At 45.2% G+C, this 22741-nt stretch overlaps 1 protein-coding gene and 1 long non-coding RNA gene across 4 annotated transcripts in view; one reads left to right on the forward strand and one right to left on the reverse strand.

The window, feature by feature from the left end:
- Window positions 1-19529, reverse strand: part of DGKD (diacylglycerol kinase delta) — a 113398-nt gene extending 93869 nt beyond the window's left edge. For all 3 annotated transcript variants that reach the window (XM_059167675.1, XM_059167676.1, XM_059167674.1), the window contains exon 1: window positions 19344-19529. In XM_059167675.1, coding sequence (XP_059023658.1) covers window positions 19344-19499 — 156 coding nt within the window. In that variant the 5' untranslated portion in view covers window positions 19500-19529. The remainder of the gene's footprint in view (window positions 1-19343) is intronic.
- LOC131827320 (uncharacterized) lies at window positions 18467-21821 on the forward strand. Its single transcript, XR_009351976.1, has 2 exons — window positions 18467-18849; window positions 19797-21821. It is a non-coding gene; the product is annotated as an uncharacterized LOC131827320 (long non-coding RNA).
- Window positions 21822-22741: the final 920 nt, after the last annotated feature.

Raw genomic sequence — 22741 nt, forward strand, 5'->3', positions numbered from 1 at the left:
GCTTCTCCAGCTGGGGGCGAGGAGGGACCAGTCAGTGGCCGGGCCTAAAACAATCGATTATCCAAGGGCAAAAATGCTCTCAGTCCCCCACCTCACACACGTGGGCTACAGATGAAATGCAAAAGGCACAACTCTAAAAGCTTCAGCAGACAATAAAGGAGAATTGCCTTATAACCTTAGGATTGGGGGGGAAAGGGTCTTAGGCAGGATTGAAAAAGTACTAAACACCAATTATAAAACTGCTTAAGCCAACTATATTCCAATGGAGAACTTCTGTTGATCACAGACACCTGACAAAGAAAGGAAGAGGGAAGCCAAGGTCTGGGAAAAGATACACGCAATAATGCCAATGGCCAGAGAGAGCATCCAGAACATTCTAAGAACCCCTGCAAAATAGTAACAAGAAAAAGCAACTGCTAAATGGAAAACTGGCAGAAGGCATGAACCAGAGCAAGTCCAATGGTGACTAAGAGATGCTGAAGGGCAGTATGCTGGACAGAAAGGATCCCTGGGGGCGACCTCCTGATGCTCTGCTGGGTTCACACATGCAGTTTATTAAACGCATTTATGCTGCACTGACATTTACATGCGCATTACTCAACATGGGAAAAGAAAGGGAAAACAAAGCTCGTCAATAAAAGGATAGAAGTAAAAGCTCAGGCAGAGCACTACTGGTGCCTTCAGCATCTTGTGTAAGTGGGAGAGTGTGCACGTGTTCCTGACGACCAGACTGCCTGAGTGGACAAGGTTAGCAGCTGAAGGCAGGCCAGGAAAGAAGGGGGAAGATAAAGGAGAGAGGAGGGAAAAATCCAGCCCAATGTTCAAATCAGCCATCTACTTGTCCTTAAACCTTTTTAGTCCTCCAGTAAAAACGTATATAAACCTGATATTAGTCCACATGATAAAAAAAATCCACAAAGTTCAAAAAAAGTGGGGAATTAGCATAAAAGTTAATACACAAAAGAACTATTAAAATGTTTCTGTGGGGGGAAAAAGCTAGTAAAACTTAATACCTTAAATTTGCATATCACTTGAAATTTTCATGAGTATTTTTACATCTGCTTGCTTTCTTTTTCTCCCCAAGATTTTATTTATTTATTTGACAGAGAGAGAGAACAAAGCAGGGGAACAGCAGGCAGAGGGAGAGGGAGAAGCAGGCTGAGTAGGGAGCCCAATGCAGGGCTTGATCCCAGGACTCTGGGATCACGGCCTGAGCCAAAGGCAGACGCTTAACAACTGAGGCCCCTCCTTGCCTTCTTAACAGAACAAATACATACGAATATTCTAACTGGCAAATAAGAAAACTGGGCGTTGAAAGATTGAATAATCTGTCCACAGTTAAACACCTACTAGTAGACCACAAAGAAATATGAGGCCCCCTTCACTCTTATCAAAAATAGGGCATGCATGACATACCCAAAGACCTAGAGGTTATTTTAAATGCTTACTAAGTACTCATCATATTTACTATATACATATCTGGCATTTTTACCTTTTAACCTTCCATCAACTTCAGAGTTACGCATTAATATTCCCATCTTACAGATTAGGGGATAAAGGGTCCAAAGAATTAAGTAAGTCACTCAATGACACACAACTAGTAAAAAGACAACCTGGAATTCAAACCTAGTTCCTAGACAGCAGACCAAAAACATCTGTTGGCAAAAAATCTACTGATCATAAAAATCTATTGATAACTCTGATTTAAATAAAATTTTTTTAAAGATTTCATTTATTTATTTGACAGAGAGAAAGAGATCACAAGTAGGCAGAGAAGCAGGCGGTGGGGAGAAGAAACAGTTTCCCCACTGAGCAGGGAGCCCCATGTGGGGCTCATCCCAGGACCCTGAGATCATGACCTGAGCCAAAGGCAGAGGCTCCACCCACTGAGCTGCCCAGGAGCCCCTCTGATTTAAATAAATTAAGCAAAGATAGCTTCATCAATTCAAAACACCATCCACAAATTCATCCCAATTCATCTGATTCAGAACTACCTGCAACTTACCTACAACTCCCCTACCTACCTACCACCCGGTCTTGTCACATCATCTCAGAAGCTGAGAAGTCTGCTCACCTTGGGCCACAACTGTATGTTGACACATCAATGTCTCCATGGCACCAACAACCAGCAGGAGCGAGAGACTAGAGGTGTACATGGGTTATTGCTGTACTGGAGAATTCCTCTCAACTCCTCAGAGCCGAACCCTACATCTGCTGCCACCAATCCAACACAAAGGTGCCCACATGAGTTGTTTTTCCTAAAGACCCCAAAAACGCTAACCCACAGAGAAAGGACAGCCATTCTTTTCTTACCAACCAAGAGAACCCAACTTCCCCTTTGCTACTACCCTGGTTTTCCTCCTTCAATACACTGCCTGCAAGGTTAAAAGCAACCATGTCCCAAAGCCCCTGTCACTTGAAGTTCCATAGAGAGTTAGGAAGATGTCCCATTCCTGTCCCCAGTAATATGAAGAGGGACGAAAGCAGAAGACCAAAGAGTGGCCGCAAAGTGTTGGGCCAAAATTCCCTCAAAAGAACTGCTCCTTGATCTGCCCTTCCTTTGGAGTTCACAACCACCTTCCCTAAATCTGAGGGCTCTCCTATTACTCTGGTATGGCCCCTCTTTGCTAATACACTCTCAGTTCTGAGGGGGCTGGTTGAACCAAGTGCGGCCAACAACATCACAATGCTGATCACACCTCCGCAGTCCTGGCCACATGATTCACTTGGTCACAGAAACCGACATGGAGGTAATGCTTACTAAGCATAAGTCCCACCAGGGCTGGGGAGGCAAGAGAGTTGCTTTGCATGCATGTGAGAACACATGTGGCTTCGAGTCCCCATTCCCTGATCCTCTCACCTTGAATGCAGTCACCAAGTCTAGAGCTGTAGCAGCTACGGTGGGGGGAGACCATGAGCTGGGAGCCAGCAATCTAAAGCTGGTGAGGCAGAAAGGCACAGTGTGGAGTCCTAAGGCATCATGTGGCTGACTCCCTGGCCAGATCAAGGAGGTACAAAGGGCTGAAGCTGTATTAGTGATCTTAATCACCTGGGTGCCCAAGCACAACACACTCTGAGGAAACTTTCTGCAAAATATCATAGGGGGCTAATATCCCTAATCAGTAAGAGCCTCTAAAATTTGAGAATAAACTAACAATCTCTTTTGTTTTTAAAGGCAAAAACTAAAAGAATCTGTTCACAAGAAAAATAAGTAAAAATGGCCCTTAAACACATGAAAATATGTTTGACCTTATCTCATTAATAAAAAAAAGAAAACTAAACTAAAATACACTATCATCATCAGATTGACAGAAAAAAAAGAAAAAAAACACACAGGTACTGTGGGCGAGGCCATGAGGAAACCACTGATCAAACAGGGCCTGAGGTAAGTCCTGAGGACAGAGACCTGCCAAAACCTAGCAAACCTACACATCTACCCTTTCACCCTGCACGCCAACTCCAAGAAGCCCATCCCACAGATACTCTGGCAAAGAGCATAAAATGAAGTCTGAAGTCTGTACAAGACTATCTGCTGCAAAATATCATAGCAAGAGTCTAAAAATAATGCAAGTGGTTGAATAAGCTATGGTATATTTAAAAAAACAAAACAGAATACTATACAATTGTAAAAGGAATGAGGAAGATCTTTATACAGCTATGAAATGATCTCCAAATTCTATTAAACGGAAAAAAGAACACTTATGGAGCCTGCTACCTTTTGTAAAGTGGATGTGTGTGTACACCCACACGTGTCTGCAGAGATAATTAAAAGCAACTATGTATATATATAATTTTTTTTAATTTCCAAACAGAAACAAAGGAAGAATTAACCAAAATAATAAAATAATAAAAATGACTGAATGGTTCCCTCTGGGTGGAGAGGGCCAGAGCAGACAAGACAGGAAGGAAGCCAGCCTTCTAGAAGGTACAGAATTGTAAAAGGACTCCCAGAGAAGGGAGGCCACCTGGCGCAGCACCCAGGACAGCTCTCACTGGCCCCTATCTAAGGGCTTCCACAGATGACCCCACTCCATTTACACAAAGACACTCCATCTACACAAAGAATGCGCGCATTCTCATTCCACACAAAGGGGCGGGGAGAAGACAGAGTCAGGGCGTGTGCGGGGCCTACTCTGCACCAGGAACTTAGGAAGCCTCAGGATCACATGATCTTCACTGTGAGGAGTTGCTTCCCCATTTCCTATATGAAGAAACTGAGGTCCAGAGAGGACCGATATCCACAGAGAAGGGACAGACGCGGGGTTCAAACCCAAGACTGTGTGATTTCACATTTAGATATCAAGTGAAAAAATTAAAAAGTATGCTTGGTGAAAGGTTTTCTTTTGTTTGTTCTTAGAGGTACAACTAAACCACAGTCACAACTAATCCTCCCACTTCTCTGGGGTGAGCACATGGACAGATGTGCACGGGTCAGGGCACAATCATCTCCACTGCACACCACGTAGGCAAACCCAACCACCAGCAGCAGAAGCGACTTCCAAGTACGTTAGTGTACACAGCACACACATACACACACATACACATACACTGTGGTGCACTCATAGCACCACAGCCTCGCAGGGCTGCTGTAAGCCTACAGAATAAAATCTTTCTCCCCATGGACCGGTGGAATGAAATGCACTCTTTGTTTCAACAAATATTTATTGAACACTTAAGTGCAAGTACGGCTGGGAACATGATGATGAAAGAGACAGGACCCTTGACCCTTAAGGAAATTGTGCACTGACAGAGGGATACTTTTACAACATAAAAAGTACCATAGGAATGTGCTTTAAATACTTAGAAGAAAGCAGGGCTCGGGGCTGAGGACAGAGGAAAAACAAGAAAGACACAATGCTGATGACTGCTTAGACCGGGTGACTTGATTAAAACTCCTCTCCCTACTTTTGTGTATGTTCGGAAATTTCCATCAGAGAGAGATAGGGTGCTCTGGAAACTCAGAAGTGAATGAAACACACCAGAGGCCTGAATGCAAGGCCTGCAGCTGCTACCACTGGAGCGAAGGGCAGCAGCTCCCCGACATCCCAGGTTCCTGACCTGCAGATCCCACCTCAGGGGGTGCTGCCCAGAGCAGGAAATGCCCAGGAAGCAGCAAAGTGCTACACAAATGCAAAGCAGTGTTATAACCATCACTACTCAAATGCCTCTTCCCTGGGTCCCACTGCCCCCTTGCCCATTTTCAGACAGAAGGTGGAAATAAGAGTCCGGTGTTAAGCAGACGCCTCTGGGCTTACGGGAAGTGCTTTTTCTTCACTTGAGAACACTCAGTCCAGCCACACTGCTAACACCTGCCACTGACATCCTGCGATAACATCCTTCCAGTGTGTTCTCAGTGCGTAAATAAGACAAAAAGGGGGGTTATGTAATATACAAATTATTTAATAATCTGCTTTTCCAAATATATTGTGACCAGATCCACTTTTCTGTGTTTCTCTGTAGCCTGTTTCATCTTTTCAAGTGCTTAAGGGCACTGAAATAATTATGAGCAAATCTAAAAAACTGACAGCATTTCATATATGAAAGAGTTTCAATGTCAGGTTAAAATATATCTTTTTAAAAAATATATATCTTATTTATATCAAGACCCTAAACTCTGCTTAGGTAAGTTTAAAGTTACTTTCAACACAGGAGTTAAAAGTTTAAACAAAGGGGAACATAACTAAGATACTGCATAAAATGTATTCATTTATTAGGATACTATGAAATTTAAATCCTACTTATCATGCCCTTTTGTATATCTGGCTGCTTACACTGCATCTGTTTTGATCTGACAGCTGGAACTGTTTCAACTGTGATTCAGGACATTCCAGAAAAAAGCCTAAGGGCAGACTCTTCTCCATTTTCTGCTACCTGCACACAGCACCCTTTATACCCTCCACATCAGGAAACCTCGATTGAAGGACATCATGTTAAGCTTTTGTTTTTGTTTTCTTTTAACAAACAATATGCCCATTTTAGAAAATTCAGAAAAGTAAAAATAAAAATAATCCAAACTGCACCACCCTGGTATCAGGGCACAATCTCTGGCATCAGTTCGGAAACTTTCGTTGTCTTACTTCCTATGCAGTGTTTTGCACACAGCTGAATGGCATTCTGTACACACTGCCTCTCTGTTTCCCCAACATGACAAAGTACTGTCCACATTACTGGCTTCCTCAATCACCCAAAAGGCTGCAGTAGACACAAAAGCCGCAACTCGCTCTGCCACTTCCCAATTGTGCGGCCTGGGCACTCAGCCACCATGGTAACCTTCACGCATTTTTGAAAGGGAAGCAAGACCACCTAGCAGGGTGCGTGATGCCAGCACGGAAAAGCTATGTCAGCTCTGTCATTAACCCACTGAGTTGCTACACTGGGCTGGACTATCTCGGGGGTTTGCAACTTTTTATATTTAATGCTGCAATAAACATAACGTCATTGTACTTTTCTTATTTAAGCCTATTTCCTCAGCATACGATTCCACCAGTGGAATTACTGAGTCAAGAGTATGGACCGTCTATGTTTTTCAAACATATCACCAAATCATCTCCCCAAATGGTTGCACCCGTATGTGCTGCTGGAGAGTGAAGAAGCTACAGGGTTTCTATAAACAGCAAAATTCCAGCTCACGCACAATACTGGCTGGATATAAAAATCTACTTAGACAATTATGACTAGTAGATAGTAAAAATACACTTGGGCAATTAGACCCATAACTCACTACTGACAAACCTCGTTTTTACTTGCCCTCTTTAAGTACCTGAAAACATTAAAAAAAAAAAAGAGATAAAGAACAATTTCTTAGGCTTCCTTTGCATTCAGCTTCTGACTACTAATCCATCTTTGTCAAAGAGTTCAAATATAATGACCACCAAGTGGGATTAGACTTAACAAGATGGGTATTTCAAATTTTCCCAAACCATGAAAAGAACTGAACCAAGTTCACACCCCATACTTGAAATATGGAGAGTTCTAGGACAAAAGAAATTCAGAAATACAGATATTTCCTTTCAAACCCTACAAATGTGTAACTGTCTCATAACCATCCATAAGAATGATTCTATTATCAATCCTTATACGAATTCCACTGAGACCACTCCAAAATAGTCAAGATTACCAACCAATTCTGAGAAGTTCACAGCTGATTTTAAGTATTATAGGGTATATAGCTTGAAAGGCCAAATCCGGCTGGGAAAAAAGTGGTCCTCTTCAACAAATGATGCTGGGATATCCACATGCAAAAGACTGAAACTGGGCCCTTACCTCACACCATATAAAAAAAATTAACACAAAAAGAGCTAAAACAATAAAACTCTTGGAAGAAAACACTGAAGTACATTTTCATGACCTTGGATTTGGCAATGGTTTTTCAAATATAACACCAAAAGCACAAGCAAGGAAAGAAAAACATAAACTGGACTTCTCTAAAATTTAAAACTTTTGGAAAAAAAACTTTTTTAACTTTTGTGCATCAAAAGACACTGTAAAGACTGTGAGAGGAGGGGTATGTGGGTGGCTCAGTCAGTTAAGCTTCTTACTCTCAGTTTCAGCTTGGGTCATGATCTGGGGTCATGACCAAATATCACATCAAGCTCCATGCAGAGTCTGCTTGGGATTCTTACCCTCTCCCTCTCTCTCCCCTTCTGCTCCTCCCCCCCACTCACATGCACACTCATTCTCTCTCTCTCTCTCTCTCTCTCTCCCTAAAATAAATAATACCAATCTTTTTTTTAAAAGACAGTGAAAAGAGAACCCACAAAATGGGGGAAAGTTCATTGATTTGAATTTACTGAATACTGAAGGGCCCAGTCTTCACTATATATAAAGAACCCCACAACTCAACAACAAAATGATAACCCAACTTAAAAATGGGCAAAGGACTGAAATAGACATTTCTCCAAAGATACACAAGAGGCCAACAGGCATATGAAAATATGCTCAACATCATTGGTCACTAAGGAAATGCAAATCAATACCAGGAGATGTCACTTCATAGCCACCAGGATGGCCATAATAAAAAAGAAAAAAGAAAAGAAAAGAAAAGAAGTGTGGGCAACTGCAGAAAAACCAGAACCCTCCTACATTGCTATTGTACTGCTGGAAATATAAGATGGCATGGCCATTGTGGGAAACAATTTAGAGGTTCCTCAATAAGATATACACATAACCACCCAACAATTTCACTCCTTGGGTAAATACCCAAAAGAACTAGAAACAGACATTCAACCAATAACTGGTTCATAGAAGTCCTATTCTATTCACAACAGCCAAATAGTAGTAGCAATTCGAATATGTATCAAGAGATGAAGGGATAAACAAAATGTGATATATCCATACAGTGGCATACTATTTGGCTATAAAAAAGAATGAGGCACTGATACATGCTACAACATGGATGAACTTTGAAAACATCATGCTAAGGGAAAGATGCCAGACACAAAAGGCCATATATGGTATGATTCCATTTATATGAGATATCTAGAAAAGGTAAATCCATGGAGACAGAAGGCAGATGAGTAGCTGGGGAAGAAGAGGGAATGGGGAATGACTGCTTAATGGAAAGGGGTTTCCTAAGGGATAAAAAAAATCGGGAACTAAATACCGGTGATGGTTGCACAACACTGTTAATACCTAACGCCACTGACCTGTATACATTTAAAATGGTTAAAGTGAGGGGGTACCTGGCTGGCTCAGCTGATAAAGTATGTGACTCTTGATCTCAGGGTCGTGAGTTCAAGCCCCACATTGGGAATAGAGCCTACTTAAAAATAAAGAAGTAAAACAAAATAAAAGTAAATAAATTTTTTTTAATAAAATGGTTAAAATGGTAAATAAAGAAAAAGAACAAGAGTGCTCCTCTCCCATCTTGCTACAAGGGACAATGCACCACTTGGCCTGGATCCTGGGGTGTACTTCACCATCATGGGACAAGAGGAGCCAGGCTTAGGAAAACTACCACAACCCAGGCACCTTCACCTTCAGATGGAGAAAAGCAGAGACAGCCAAAAGCAGGTGGCAGGTGACCCAAAGCATCACACTACTCAGACTGAGGTGGCAGGGAGAGCCGGCCCAGAGCAGCACAGGCACAGCACTGGACCTGAGACCAATCTCGGGCAGGACTCACATTCCCTCCAGGAGCCAAGCACACAGTTAATGGCACTTCAAACCCGAAGACCGGGAAAAATATTCCAGGCCTGATAAATCAAAACAAGACAGGGGGGAGACGGGGTGGGCTGAAGATATATTATAAAGCACATGCATAAATCTAAATGAATTTATTACAGAAACCAGAAGATCATTTTAGCAAATATGTGCTTCTTGTTTTAAGATTACAGGAAGACACTGACTCTATTAAAAAATTAGTTTTTTCAAGGACAGGGAGCACCAAAATGAGAACAGGATGAAATTAAAGCACAACAAGCTACAATACAGGACATGATTAGAAAAGGAAGCAAAAATAATCACACCCCAGCAAAATTAAAATCCATATATAAGGGGCTAAAGGGGAAAACATACACTGCAGGAAATGTCATTGGTCATGTACAAGCCAAAACGTGAGACCTCAGAAAAGCTGCAGGATACAATGCAGAGAAGACTGGGAAGAGCTCACCAACAGAGTGATGAAGGGACAGATTAACCCACAAACAATCAGAACCACAGAAAAGGAACACAAAATAAATGGAGATGCAAAACTCAGAGGTACAAACCCAAAAAAAGGAAAAGCAAAGCCCCACCAGGTTGATGTGCTAAACTCACTGGGCACTGCCTGTCCCAGACACCTCAGCCCCAGCCCACCATGACCTACAACCCCACTTCTGGAATCTAGCCCAAAGATGAAACGACAGATCAAGGCACAACAAGCAAACGCTCACGGGCCAAAGAGCCACCGTGAAGGGGCTCCCCTAGGAAAAAGTGGACAGTTTAAGCATCAAAAGAAATGACTACCACTGACTGTAAAACACTGAATAAAAAGAATGAATCCACAGTGACAGAGTGAGACAGCGAGGGAGAACAGAAAGAGAACGTTTGCCTCCATTGGAGAGGATTCTTCTACCAAATCCTTACTTTGAAAATTGGTAATTAAACAGGAAGAAACCAGCAATTACCCTGCCTTTTTTTTTTTTTTTTTTTTGAAGAAATTGTAGCTCTTCCCCAGTTGAAGTGGGAAAAATTTACAGAATACCAACAGACAAACGTGGAAAAGATGACAGAAAGGGGGCACTCTCCATTTTGCAAACCCGTAATTGGTTCAGGAAACTCTTAGGCATGAATGCTGAAAACTGTTAAAGATAAGTATATTTGCTTGATGCCCAAGAACCACCTCACAGGTTCCCTCCTGACAAAGAGGGAAATCCACACTTCCAATGGAAATATCTAGCATCTCCACATAAAGCAAATGATGACACAGCAGAGGGGACAGCCTGACAGGACACTGAACATCCCAGATCAAGGAAATTTGCCCAAAAAATCAACCTGCATAGAAACAAGTCTTCAAAACTCTCACTTCCAGTTTACAGCAAATAAAAGGATCAAAGAAACCACAAGGAAACAATAAAAAAAAAAAAAAAATCCAGACACAGATTTTTAAGACCACTGCCCTTGTCTCTCCAATTCATCCATGTCACAGTGGGGAGGAGAAGGAGAAAGTGCCTATGGGGAGAATTTGAGGCTCAGAGATTGAAGAAGTACAACAAAATATAATGCAACAATTTTGATTGGTCATGATCCCCCAAGGGGATTTTGGTTCAACTGGGGGAATCTAAAAATCATGTGCTTATTAGATATTAGAAAATTACAATTAATTTTTAGGTATAATAACGGTGTATAGGAAAACATCCTTATTTTTAGAATTCCTTATCTTTAGAGTTTAGGTGATGACATACTTTAAAATGTCATTTTTATGAGTTGCATGCTGAGCTATCTAAGTGTAAACTACTGTGATACCTATAAGTTACTTTCAAAAGATTTAGCAGATTCCTTATATTCAACACATATAGATAAGGCATTTTTGGCAATACATTAACAATTATTGATTCTTGGTAGTAAGTATAATAGGTATACACTGTACTATTATTCTTTTTAAATTTTTCATAGTTAAAAATTGAAAAAGAGCCTTCCTTGCAAAGGTATTCTTCACAGAATATACGATTACAAGGGGTAAGAATAAAGAGATTTTAACAACACAGAGAAATGCTTGTAACATTAAAGTGAATATTTACATATACTTTCATTCCAATTCTGTTAAACATACCCAGAAAAATACTCTGTAAGGAAATACAAAAGTAACAGTAATGATAGTGCAGGGGGACCTCTGGGTGCTGAAATCAGGAACTTACCTTCTTCCCCTCCCCTCCCTTCCCTCTTCTTCCTTCCGAGCTTCTCCCACTTCCTTCTCTGACTGGTCCTAAAGCCAGTGGCTGAGCTGAGCGGACCCTCCCTCCCACGGTCCCACTGCTCCCTCTCTCAGGCTCCGGGAACCACTCCCACTGCTGCCACATGACTATCAAGGGACAAGGTAGGACCCAGTAGGAAGAGTAGGAAGAGGTGCCATCTGGAATCTACGAGGCTTGAGTGGCTTCATGGCACCCTGGCAAGCCACCTAACTGCCCACCCCTCACCTGTGAAATTAGGATAGTTGAGAATAAGAGGAGCCAGGGAACCACTGCAGCAGGGCCCAGTGAGAGTAAAATCCCAGAGCTGGTCCTCAGGTAGAGCTCCTTATCTCAGAGAAGAGCTCCATTAAGCAGTCAACGGAACCACAGTCCTCCTCTTCCCCAACACCCACACCAAACCATCAGTAAGTTCTACCAATGCCAAATCCAACTAACTCTATTACCACCACCACAGCCTTGACCCAGGCTACCAGCTCCCACTGAGAGCCACAACAGAGCCAGAGTGATCCTTTCAACATAGATCAGATTACATCTCACTCCTTCCTAGAACCTTAAAGCAGGGATGGCTGGCTGGCTCAGTCAGTAGAACATGCAACTCTTGATCTTGGGGTCATGAGTTCGAGACCCATATTGGGTATAGGGATTACTAAAAGAACAAAATAATAAAACAAAATCTTCAAGCAACAGCACCTCACTCCTACAGAGCCCCTAACACAGCCTCCTACCCAGCTCCCCAGCCTCATGTCCCTATCAAGGTCGCCTTAAGTCTTCAACTCTATCCACATCAGCTTTCTTTTAGCCCTTTGACTTCTCCAAGCTCCCTCTGGCCACAGATCCTTTGTATATCTCTTTGACCAGCTACATCCTCCTCATTCTTTTTTAATCCTTTAAAAAAAAAAAAATCCTTTTCATTATAAAACAGCATACATATTAAGTCCACAGAACAAATACTCATAATTATCACAAATTGAGAACCCAACACCTACAGCAAGGAACAGAACACAACCAGCACTCTGGAAGCGTCTTCTCTAATGCACTATCCAATCACTACCCATATTTTCCCATTATCCAGACCTCTGGTAATCATTTATTTGCATGCAAGCTTAAAGACACAAGCACGCAAGACTAAATACCTTATGTCCTATCCATTCCATCCTGGATATAAATGGAATCATATACAACATTCTTTCATGTCTGTTTTTTTGCCCAGACTACATTAATGCTACGAATAATCCTAAAGTCAGCAGGTAGCAGCAGTTCATTTTCATTGATGCATAATATTCTCTTGTAAGACCATACCATAATTTACTTATCCATTCTACTGCTGACTGATGTTTGTGTCTTTCCACTCTTGAGCTATTATAAAAAACACACTAGTAATACTCTTGTTCTCTTGGGGTACATTAGCTCACATAAGCTATTAGATACATACACCTAGAAGTAGAATTGCTGAAACATAGGGTATACATTTGTTCAACTTTAACAGACACTGCCAAAATGTCTCCTAATGTGGTGTTACCAAATAATATTCCCACCAACAGCAGCCAAGCTTTCCCTTGCTCCACATCCTTCCTAACACCCAGAAAGACACATTAAATGAAGAGGTGCACAGGGCAGGGTATGGGGAGTGAGGAGAAGCAGAGCTTCCATGCCCACTCTGGGCATGCAAACCACACACATTCTCTCTCTCTCTCTCACACACACACACACACACACACTCACACTTCTGTGCTCATCAACCCAGAAACTCCTTGAATCTCCTTGTTAAAGAGGTTTTATAACTCAATCTTCAAACCCCCTCTGCTCCAAGAAGTTGGGGGTAAGGCTGAAAGTTCACACTTTTCATCACTTGTGTGGTCTTTCTGGTGACCAGTTCCCATCCTGAAGCTATCTAGGAGCCACATCACAAGTAACCCCATTAGCATAAATTCAGATGTAGCCAAAAGGGGCTCATTATGAATAATAAAAGACAATCTTATCATTCATGGTCCAAGTGAACATGAATTTTAGAGGAACACTATTCCAACTATTCCTGACCTCAAGGTAAAAAGCAGCCAGCCCCAGATGCCAGCTCACTTCCGCAGACCTTCATCCTCCCCAGTCCCAGCCCCGTAATACTACATTTTCTCAACAGTTGCCTCATATTAACAGATGTGCTTGGCAGAAGACTAGTCAGTTAACTCGGCCCACCATTACCAGGAGCAGAAGTCACTTTATCCTACTCATCTCCCCCTAATGCCCCCCTCCCAGGATCAGATCAAAATTACCTGTACATCCTCTCAAAGCACCCTGGCTATCACCAGCCTAATGCTCATCCCTGTCACAATGCCACACTAACTATGCAATTGCCTTACTAATGTCTGTCTTATCTTCAGACTGTTAGCTCCAGAGGTATTTATGATTGTGGTTCAGTAAGGTACCCCAAGTACCTAGTACACCTAATATTTGCTGAGTCAAAATGAATCTGTGGGGGAAAAAAAATGAATCTGTGAAATAAGAAATAATGACTAGCCCATGGTATTCCCACTCATATTCAATAAATTTACTTTTTAAAATGATTTTCGGGACGCCTGGGTGGCTCAGTTGGTTAAGCAGCTGCCTTCGGCTCAGGTCATGATCCCAGCGTCCTGGGATTGAGTCCCACATCGGGCTCCTTGCTCCGCAGGGAGCCTGCATCTCCCTCTGACTCTTCCTTCCACTCTGTCTGCCTGTGCTCGCTCTCACTCACTCTCTCTCTGACAAATAAATAAATAAAATCTTAAAATGATTTTCATTGCTAATTGTTTGCCACATTCATTTTTATTTGCTCTCCTGGCTGCTAGAGATGATGAATCAGCCAGCTTAAGCTGGGGGAGGAGGGGTTCAGGGAGAATGATTAAAAAGACAGAAATAATCATAAAAGAAACCATTTACTGAAGGCTGATGATATGTCAGGCCCTATGCTAAGCATACATAGATTGTCCCATTTACTTCTATGACTTAACATCATCATTTCTATTTTAGGGATCTGACTACTCCTATTTCCTTTCTATTTTGCAGATATGGAAACCGAGGATCAAGAACACATTTATTGTCACTGCCACCAACCCAGGAACAGGTATTTTCCCTGTTTCAGATGAGGAACCCAAGTCTTGAGAGGTCTAGGATACTGTCTATGATATCTCAGGTCTCATAAGTGGGAGAAAAGGGTGTGAATCAACTTCATTTAACGCCAGAGTTCAGGCTATTAAATATACACATGAGCTTTAAAACTTTTCATATGACTACACAGCCGTTAGGATGGCTATAATTGAGAAGAAATAATCGCGGGCGTGGAGACACTGGAACCCTCACACACTGCTGGGGGAATGTAAAATGGTGCAGTCACTCTGGAAAAGAGTATGGCAGTTTAAAAAAAAAAAAACTACTCCCAGATAGACATCCACGAGAAATGACCCACATGTCCAACAGAAACATGTATGTGAATGTTCATAGCAGCCTCATCCAGAACAACCAAAAAGTGGAAATAATCCAAATGCTCACACTGCAACACGGATGAACTTTGAACACTTAACGCTAATGAAAGAAGCCAGACACAAAAGGCATGTACTGCATGATTCTATATATGTGAAACGTCCAGAATCAACAAATCCTCAAGACAGAAAGTAGATGAGCAGTTGTCTAAGGCTGAGAGAATTGAGAAGGAATGAGGAACGGATGCTAATGGTTATGGGGTTTCTTTGGGGGTGATGAAAACATTCTAAAATTGACTATGGTAATTGTTGCACAATTGTGCATATATTACAAACCACTAAACTACACACTTTAAAGGAGTTAACTGCGTGGTGTGTGAACTACATCTTTATAAAGCTATTTTTTTAAGTCTTTTACAACGTAAACATTTTGTCTAATGTCTGCTAGTCTTCATTTCACAATGGGAAAAATGCTTTGTTTAAATTTGAAATCAGGGGAGCACCTGGGTGGCTCAGTGGGTTAGGCCTCTGCCTTCAGCTCAGGTCATGAGCTCAGGGTCCTGGGATTGCTTCCCCCCGTCTCTCTCTGCCTGTCTCTCTGCCTACTTGTGATATCTCTCTCTGTCAAATAAATAAATACGTTTTATAAATAAATAAAAATTGAAATCAGGAATATGAGCACTTTTGTGCACAAAGCAAAAAATGTAACTTCTTTAAATAGAGGAAACTCTATCTTAACTGATAATGCATCACAGAATCACACTGTTCTTTTTTCAAATTTCAGAATACTTTATAATATGCTAATTAATCTACCGGTGTATTAGCCCCATCTTCTTTTTCCACTCTAACTAGGAGGTCCTACAGAGTCACTATTGCACTTTACAGTTAGGAAACACAAATGAAATAATGTGTTTGTTGGGCACAGTTGGAACTTTGGAAAATATCAGACAAGCGTGAAATGCTAAACTACTACAAATGACCATGTTAAATCTCCACTCATCAAGTTTTCATAATGCTAAAGACTTGGGGAAAAGTTTTTTTTTCTTTTTAGATTTTTTTTTTTAATTTATTTATTTGACAGACAGAGATCACAAGTAGGCAGAGAGGCAGGCAGAGAGAATAAGAGGAAGAAGCAGGCTCCCTGCTAAGCAGAGAGCCCAATGCGGGGTTGGATCCCAGGACCCTGGGGTCATGAACCCAGCTGGAGGCAGAAGCTTTAAACTTCTGAGCCACCCAGACATCCCTTGGGGAGAAGTTTTATAAAAAAACCCATAAACTAAAGATTTCTTTGGGGTTTGGGAAAGCATCTCTTGACACCTATGTCATAAGGACTTGTTCCTCAAAGTCTGGTCCATGGGCCAGCAGCAGCAGCAGCATCTCCTGAGAGCTGATTAAAATGCAGACTCTTGGGCCCCATCCTGGACCTACTCAACCAGAATCTGCATTTTTAACACGATCCCCAGGGGATACGCCTGAACATTAAAATCTGAGAAGCACTGTCATAAAATCCTTCCCTTCCTTTTTCCATTAAGACAGCTCTTAACTTGTACTGGACTGGTATTTCAAAAACTTGTCCTCAGTTCCATTCTCTGATCCTTTGCTCTACTCCAAATTGCAGAGGGGTTGACCCCTAACAGGCCGGGTTTCCCAAGAAAGAGGGGGTTGGGGTAAGACTCCAGCAGGAGCTGTGCCCTCTGAAGGCACCAGGGCCCACCAGACAACCCTGGGCAGTTCAGTCTCTTGGCAGGTGGGAGTTGCTCCTGGGGTCGGAAATGCCCCCTCCTCCCTCTGTCCTCCAAACTCAGGGGTGACAGTGGTTTCCTACTTGTTGCCTCATCTCTGGATTGCTTCACTGGCCACTATCTACATTCTCGGTTCTCAATCACTTGTACAACCACTCCCCTACATTAAATTCCCTCTGTTGTAAAGATTTTTTTTCTTTATTTGAGAGGGAGAAAGAGAAGGAGAGAGAGCATGTGGGAGCACAAGCAGCAGTAGGGGGGAGGGGAACAGGAGGGGCGGGGAGCAGAAAGGAGAAGGAGAAGCAGACTCCCCACTGAGCAGGGAGCCCCAACTCAGAGACACAGACTCACTTGATCCCAGGACCCTGAGATCATGACCTGAGTCTAAGTCAGACATTTAATCAACTGAGCCACCCAGGTGCCCCACATTCCCTGTTTTAAATACTTCAAGTGGTTTCAGCTTTCCTGTTTAGTACCCAAATGATCCCCGTACCATTTTGGATATTTCTCTTATGCACCACATATACCAGAGCAATTTTCTGAATGGCTTATCTGCTTTAATTGGGGGGAGCTACTGCACACAGAAAACCTCACATTTCCCACATTCAGACAATCTCTAACAACATGAAAAAAAAATTAGCCTTAAGCTATTTGTACAGCAGATGTGACTGTATTCAGCAACTCAAATCCTCAGGGTGTATTTTTAACACGCTACCCATCACTCCTCCTCAACCAGAACAGCTGGTAGGTACAGCAGCTATTGTTTGTTTGTTTTTTTTTCAGGGTGGGGGGGACACCTCCTAAAGAACAGAATTCTGGACAACACTGGAATCTCTGAGAGATCTAATCTTAATCACTTGTAAATCCCATGATCTACCCCACACTGGGCACATACAAGAATCCAGGACCAAACAACAGGGGAGAGCAACTCTTAGTATCATTTATGGCTATGTGGAGATCTTCCTACAAGCACATCTGACTGGTCACTCCCATGCTCTGAATAACCATCAGCAGCTCCCTCTTGCCCAAGGCCAAAAACCCAATTCCACAGCCTGCCCTTTAAAAATCCAGCCCAATCTACCTTTCCAGCCTCTTCCTTCCTCTCAACCTGACCCACTCACCTTCAGATCATTCCCAGGTGTGCCTAAACCTTTAGATACAGTATGTGTCAATATGCATCAACTATGTGGAAATGCTTCCTTCCCCAATTAGCTTGGCAAACTTTTTCCCTCAAGAACTGTTTTAAAGGCGACTCACCCCCCCCCCACATGCCACAGTAGGTGTCCTCTGAGCTTCCACAGGACTTACTAGGTCATACTGTCACATTCATAGATGTCCATCTCCTATAGACTAAGATCCAGACTCCTACTGTCCATCTTAGGATCCTGACCATGGTTCAAATCCAGATCCACCTTTCCTACCTGTGACACCCTGGGCAAGTCACTTCACATCTCCACCTCGATTTCCAAACCCCTGAGATGGGGATGATAGGTAACACCCAGCTCTATGGGTTCTCACTAGTACTAAATGAGTTATAGCACATGTAGAATACTGTAAAGTTAACCCAAGAAAAGTGCCTGGCACATTGCCTGGTAAGCGCTGAAGAACTACTCTCATAATTATTACTATTACCGTTATGACTGGAAAAAAGGAGGTGTCCAATACCTATTTGCAGAATAACTGGAACACTTCCCAATAAACGCGTCTGTAACACGTTCAGACCCAAGATTACCCCCATCGCAAGTATCAGAGGCTGACTGAGGGTAAAGCAAGAAATGGCTCCCACAGTGAAAGTGTCAGCTAAACCCAACTGGCCCCGGAGGAGAAGCGCACTGCAGCAGAATGAGAGAGTCTGTGCCAGCTGGATCGGCCGGGGCTGCCCACAGAGCCAGCATGCCCTCTGCCACCTGTCCAGCCACCTGCCCCAGGCAGCCGTGTTCTAACAGCAAGGGCTCACCTGTAGCCAAAACCATAACCAGTTTGCAACGGGAACCGCAAAGGGAAAACAAAGGGCGCAACTTTCCTCCCGCAGAAAGGAAATGCGTCTTTCTGCAGCGAATATTTAGCGTCTGGAAGTTCTCCGCCGAGTTAGGTGCCCAGCCGGTGCGCAGCCAGGGAAAGCCCCCTCTCCCCGCTTTCCCCAGAGGGAGGGAGAGCCGGTCAGAGAACGCGCATCCCTGGTCTTAAGGGCACGAAAACACATGCGAGTCAAGGAAGAGCCCCCACACGCCGAGTCCGGTTGGATTTCCCAGGGGACCACAGGTGAGTCTGCGGGGCACCCAGCGGGAAATGACCGGGTCAGTCCTCAGAAAAGAGCAGAACCCGGGGTTAGGGGAGCGTGCGCTCGCGGGGCGCGGCCAGCAGCCCCCATTTTTGGTGCGCTCGCCCCCAGCCTCTAGGCCTCCGCTTCCTCCCGGTCCTTGCAGCTCGGGGCTTCCTCGCGGCCCACCCGCGGCGGGCGCCCCTGGTCCCGGCGCCCCGCCCCACCCGCTCGGCCCCGCGCGGAGCCGGAGCCCACCTGCTCCCCCGGCCCGGGGTCCCCGCCGCCGCCCCGCCCGGACGACGCGCTCAGCCCCGGCGCGGGGCGGGGCGCCTGGCCCGTTACCCCAGGAGGTGCGCTCCGCCCGGACGGCGGCGCCCGGTGGGACTCCGGGCCGGGCAGGGCCGGGCCTGGGCGGCTCTCGGGCCGGGCCGCGGGCCTCACCGGGCTGCCGCGGTGTGAGGGGCGCGCGCCCGGGCCGCCGCCGCGGGCTCACCTTCTGGCGGATCTGGCCCGACGTGGACACCTTGCGGATGAGCTTCTGCGGGGAGCCGGGCTCTGCCTCGGGCTCGCTGTCGGACGACTCCTCAGGCGGCGGCGGCGGAGGTGGTTGCGGTGGACCCGGCGGAGGGGCGCCCGCCGCCGCCGCCATGCTGCCGGGCCAGCGCGCGCACAGCGGGCGGGGGCGGGGCCGGGGGCGGGGTCTGGAGGGCGGGGCCTGTTCGGGCGGGGGCGGGTCTAGGGCCTGGGCGGGCCCACACACCGCCTCGCCGCGCCCCCTGCCGGCCGCGCGCGCAGCCGCAGACGGAGCCGCGCTCGGGCCCGTCTGCCGCTACCGCCCCCCTACTCCATGTCTCCTGGCCCCCGGTCTTAACGTCTGTTGTTTTCCGTCTAGGACACAATTTGTGTGGTGTTTTGTCTCTGTGTTCACTTTTCTTTTAATCTTTAGTCTTCCCGTTCAAGAATATAAGTGATCTCCAGGAGACGCGGACCGTCCTGTCTTGCCCTGCATCGTGTCGCCAGCGTCTAAAGCAGTGTCTGGCATTTAGTACTTAGTTGCACCATAAACAATGGGGAGCGGATGGATGCATGCAGGAATGAGGAAAGAAAGAAGAAAGTCCTGGCGTCTGGGATGCCCGAACGGGATACCCAACTCCATCTGGGAAGGCTTCCGGGAGAAATGATGCCTGAGAGAAGCAAGGAGCTAGCAGGAGTTAGCCCTGACAGGAGAGTGGTGTTCTAGGAGGAAGAACCAGGCTGGGCAAAGTCCCGGAGGCGAGAAAGAACAAGTGTCCAGGAGAAAACGGAAGTCGCACATAGCCTGAAGGGAGCAAAATAGCAAGAAGGGATGAGCACGGCCGGCCTGTCAGATAGGGCTTTGTAAACCTGATAAAGGGGTTAGTCCTGAGTATTAACAGGAAGCCCTTGGCAGGGCTGGGTCACAAAGCTGGGGCCTGTGATCCAGCCTTTGAAGTAATCAGGGCAGGTGGCTGCCCTGGATCATTAGGAGGGGCCACAGAGATAGAGAAGTGGACTCAGAAAGGGAGTGATCTGTAGGTGGAGGCAGGAGGCATAGGTGAGTGGGGTGAGGCCCCCTGGGCTAGCCAGGAAGTGCCAGATGATGATAGCCGGGTAGGTGGAGCCTTCCTGGGAGGGCACAGAAGAGTACACTTGTTTTCGCTGCTACACAGGTAAGAGGGGCAAATCCTTAGGGGGCTACATGACCGTCCCCTTGCTGTCCCAGAGGGCTGCTGCTGGAGACTCAGTGGCCCCTGGCCTGCCCGCCCATCAACATGCCCTGACCCCCACTACTCAGAGTGACACTTTCCAAAGGCAAAACAAGTGAACCCATCTAGCATGGGGACATGACCAGGGAAATGTACTCACATCCAGGGTAGGGCCTATCAGGGCCTAATGCAGGAACACACTGGGACAGGCCCAGAGCCCCCATGCATTGCCCAGTGCTATAGCCACTAGCCACATGTGGCTACTTCAGTTTCAATTCCAGTTAATTCAAATTAAAAGTTCAGTTCCTCAGTCACACTAGCCGCATTTCAAATACAGAATAGCCAGCCATGTGTGACTTAGCAGCTACCACACGGGACAGCACCAGTATAGAACATTTCCATCATCATATGGAGGTAGTTATGGCTCTCATAAGCTGACCATGGGGCAGACACACCAGACAAACTGACCAGTGATCTTTTTTTTTTCTTTTAAAGATTTTATTTATTTGACAGAGAGAGATCACAGAGAGATTTTATTTATTTGACAGAGAGAGAGAGAGAGAGAGAGAGGAGGGAGCAGGCTCCCTGCCTAGTAGAGAGCCCAATGCAGAACTCGATCCCAGGACTCTGAGATCATGACCTGAGCTGAAGGCAGAGGCTTAACCCACTGAGCCACCCAGGCAGCCCCTGACCAGTGATTCTAATCCTCACACAAGCCCCACAGAGCAAGTTCGCTAGGCCTTGAGGTTCAGATAGATACCTCTTCCAAGGAGTGGAAAAGAGATAGAGTTTGGACCTGGGCCTTGAGACTCCAAAGTTCTTGATGCTTCTAGGCTAGCCTTCCCAGGAAGCTCGACCTGAAGGAGCTAGTAGGAAGCAAGAGGAGAGAAGGGACTGTTACAGGCTGAACTGTGCTCCTATCCGCCCCAACAGTCACACGTTGAAGTCCTAACTATCCTTCAGATGTTATTCTTAACATCGGAACCTGACTGTGTTTGGAGATGGGGCCTTTAAAGAAGGCATCAAGTTAAAATGAGGCCATTAGAATGGGCCATAATCCAGGATGACTGGTATCCTACTGGCCACAGACAGGCTCAGTAGGATGACCATGTGAAGAGACACAGAGATGGCATCTACGAGCCAAGGAAAGAGGCTTGTCAACTCTGAAGAAGAAACGGACTCTGCCAATCTTGATTTCAGACTTCTGGCCTGTAGACATGTGAGAAAAATTTCTGCTGAAACCCCCAGTCTGTGGTCCTTTGTGATGACAGCCAAAGCAACTAATATGGGCACTGAGGAGAGCCTGTCCTGCATCCCCATGGAGGTTAGTCATTTAGCATCAATGAATTATAAAGAGTGTGACACGTCAGTGGAGGGGAACTAAGAGTTCATTCTTTTTAAGGGTGTCTGGAGTCTCTCCAGAGGAGAAGTGACCCCAGCAGAGTTTGGCGATTTGAGCAGAAAGGTGAGGGGACAGAGGGAATTTTCCAAGAAAACACAAGGTGAAAGACTCCCAGGCAAGTTAGCTGCTGAGCTGAGGACGAGGGGAGGAGGAGGAGGCCGGGAATGTGCGATGCTGCAGCTGGACCCAGGGCACCTCAGTGCAGTTCTCAGGAGCAAAAACTGCATCTTTTGGCATGGGGGCCGCTAAAGGGTGTTTAAAGCAGAGGAACTAGTGTATCTGGACAGAGAATGATCCAGAGGAAAAAAGACTAGAAACAGGGTATTAAAAAGCAAACCAGGCAATGCTTGATTAGGAGCACAACCAAGGCAGTGGTCCTGGTGGTGGAAAGAGGAAGTAACACGTGTGAGACTCAGCAGAGGTGGGAAGAAAAGGGGCCAGCTGCTCCTAGTCAGGAGATTAAGGAGCAGGATAAATCAGGATGTCTCCCAGAGACATGGCTTTCAAGGGGAATGCTGCCCCAGTGACCACAGGTAGACCTAGAGGAGATGAAGATAAACTTGGTTTGGAACAAACTGAGTGAGAGGTGGTTGACTGACCTGTGGCCTCCACCCGCCAGAAGCTCAGGGGGCGTCTGGGCTCTAGAAGCCATCATTTGAGAGACAAAAAGCCAGAGACAGGAACGTGAGTTGCGAGGCAGCCTCTGTGGCTGGATAAAAGTATATTGCAATCATGACAAAGTCCTATAAGTTGTCCCAGCCACGG

This window comes from Mustela lutreola, chromosome 3 (genome assembly GCF_030435805.1).
Source record: "Mustela lutreola isolate mMusLut2 chromosome 3, mMusLut2.pri, whole genome shotgun sequence".
Classification (NCBI taxonomy): domain Eukaryota; kingdom Metazoa; phylum Chordata; class Mammalia; order Carnivora; family Mustelidae; genus Mustela; species Mustela lutreola.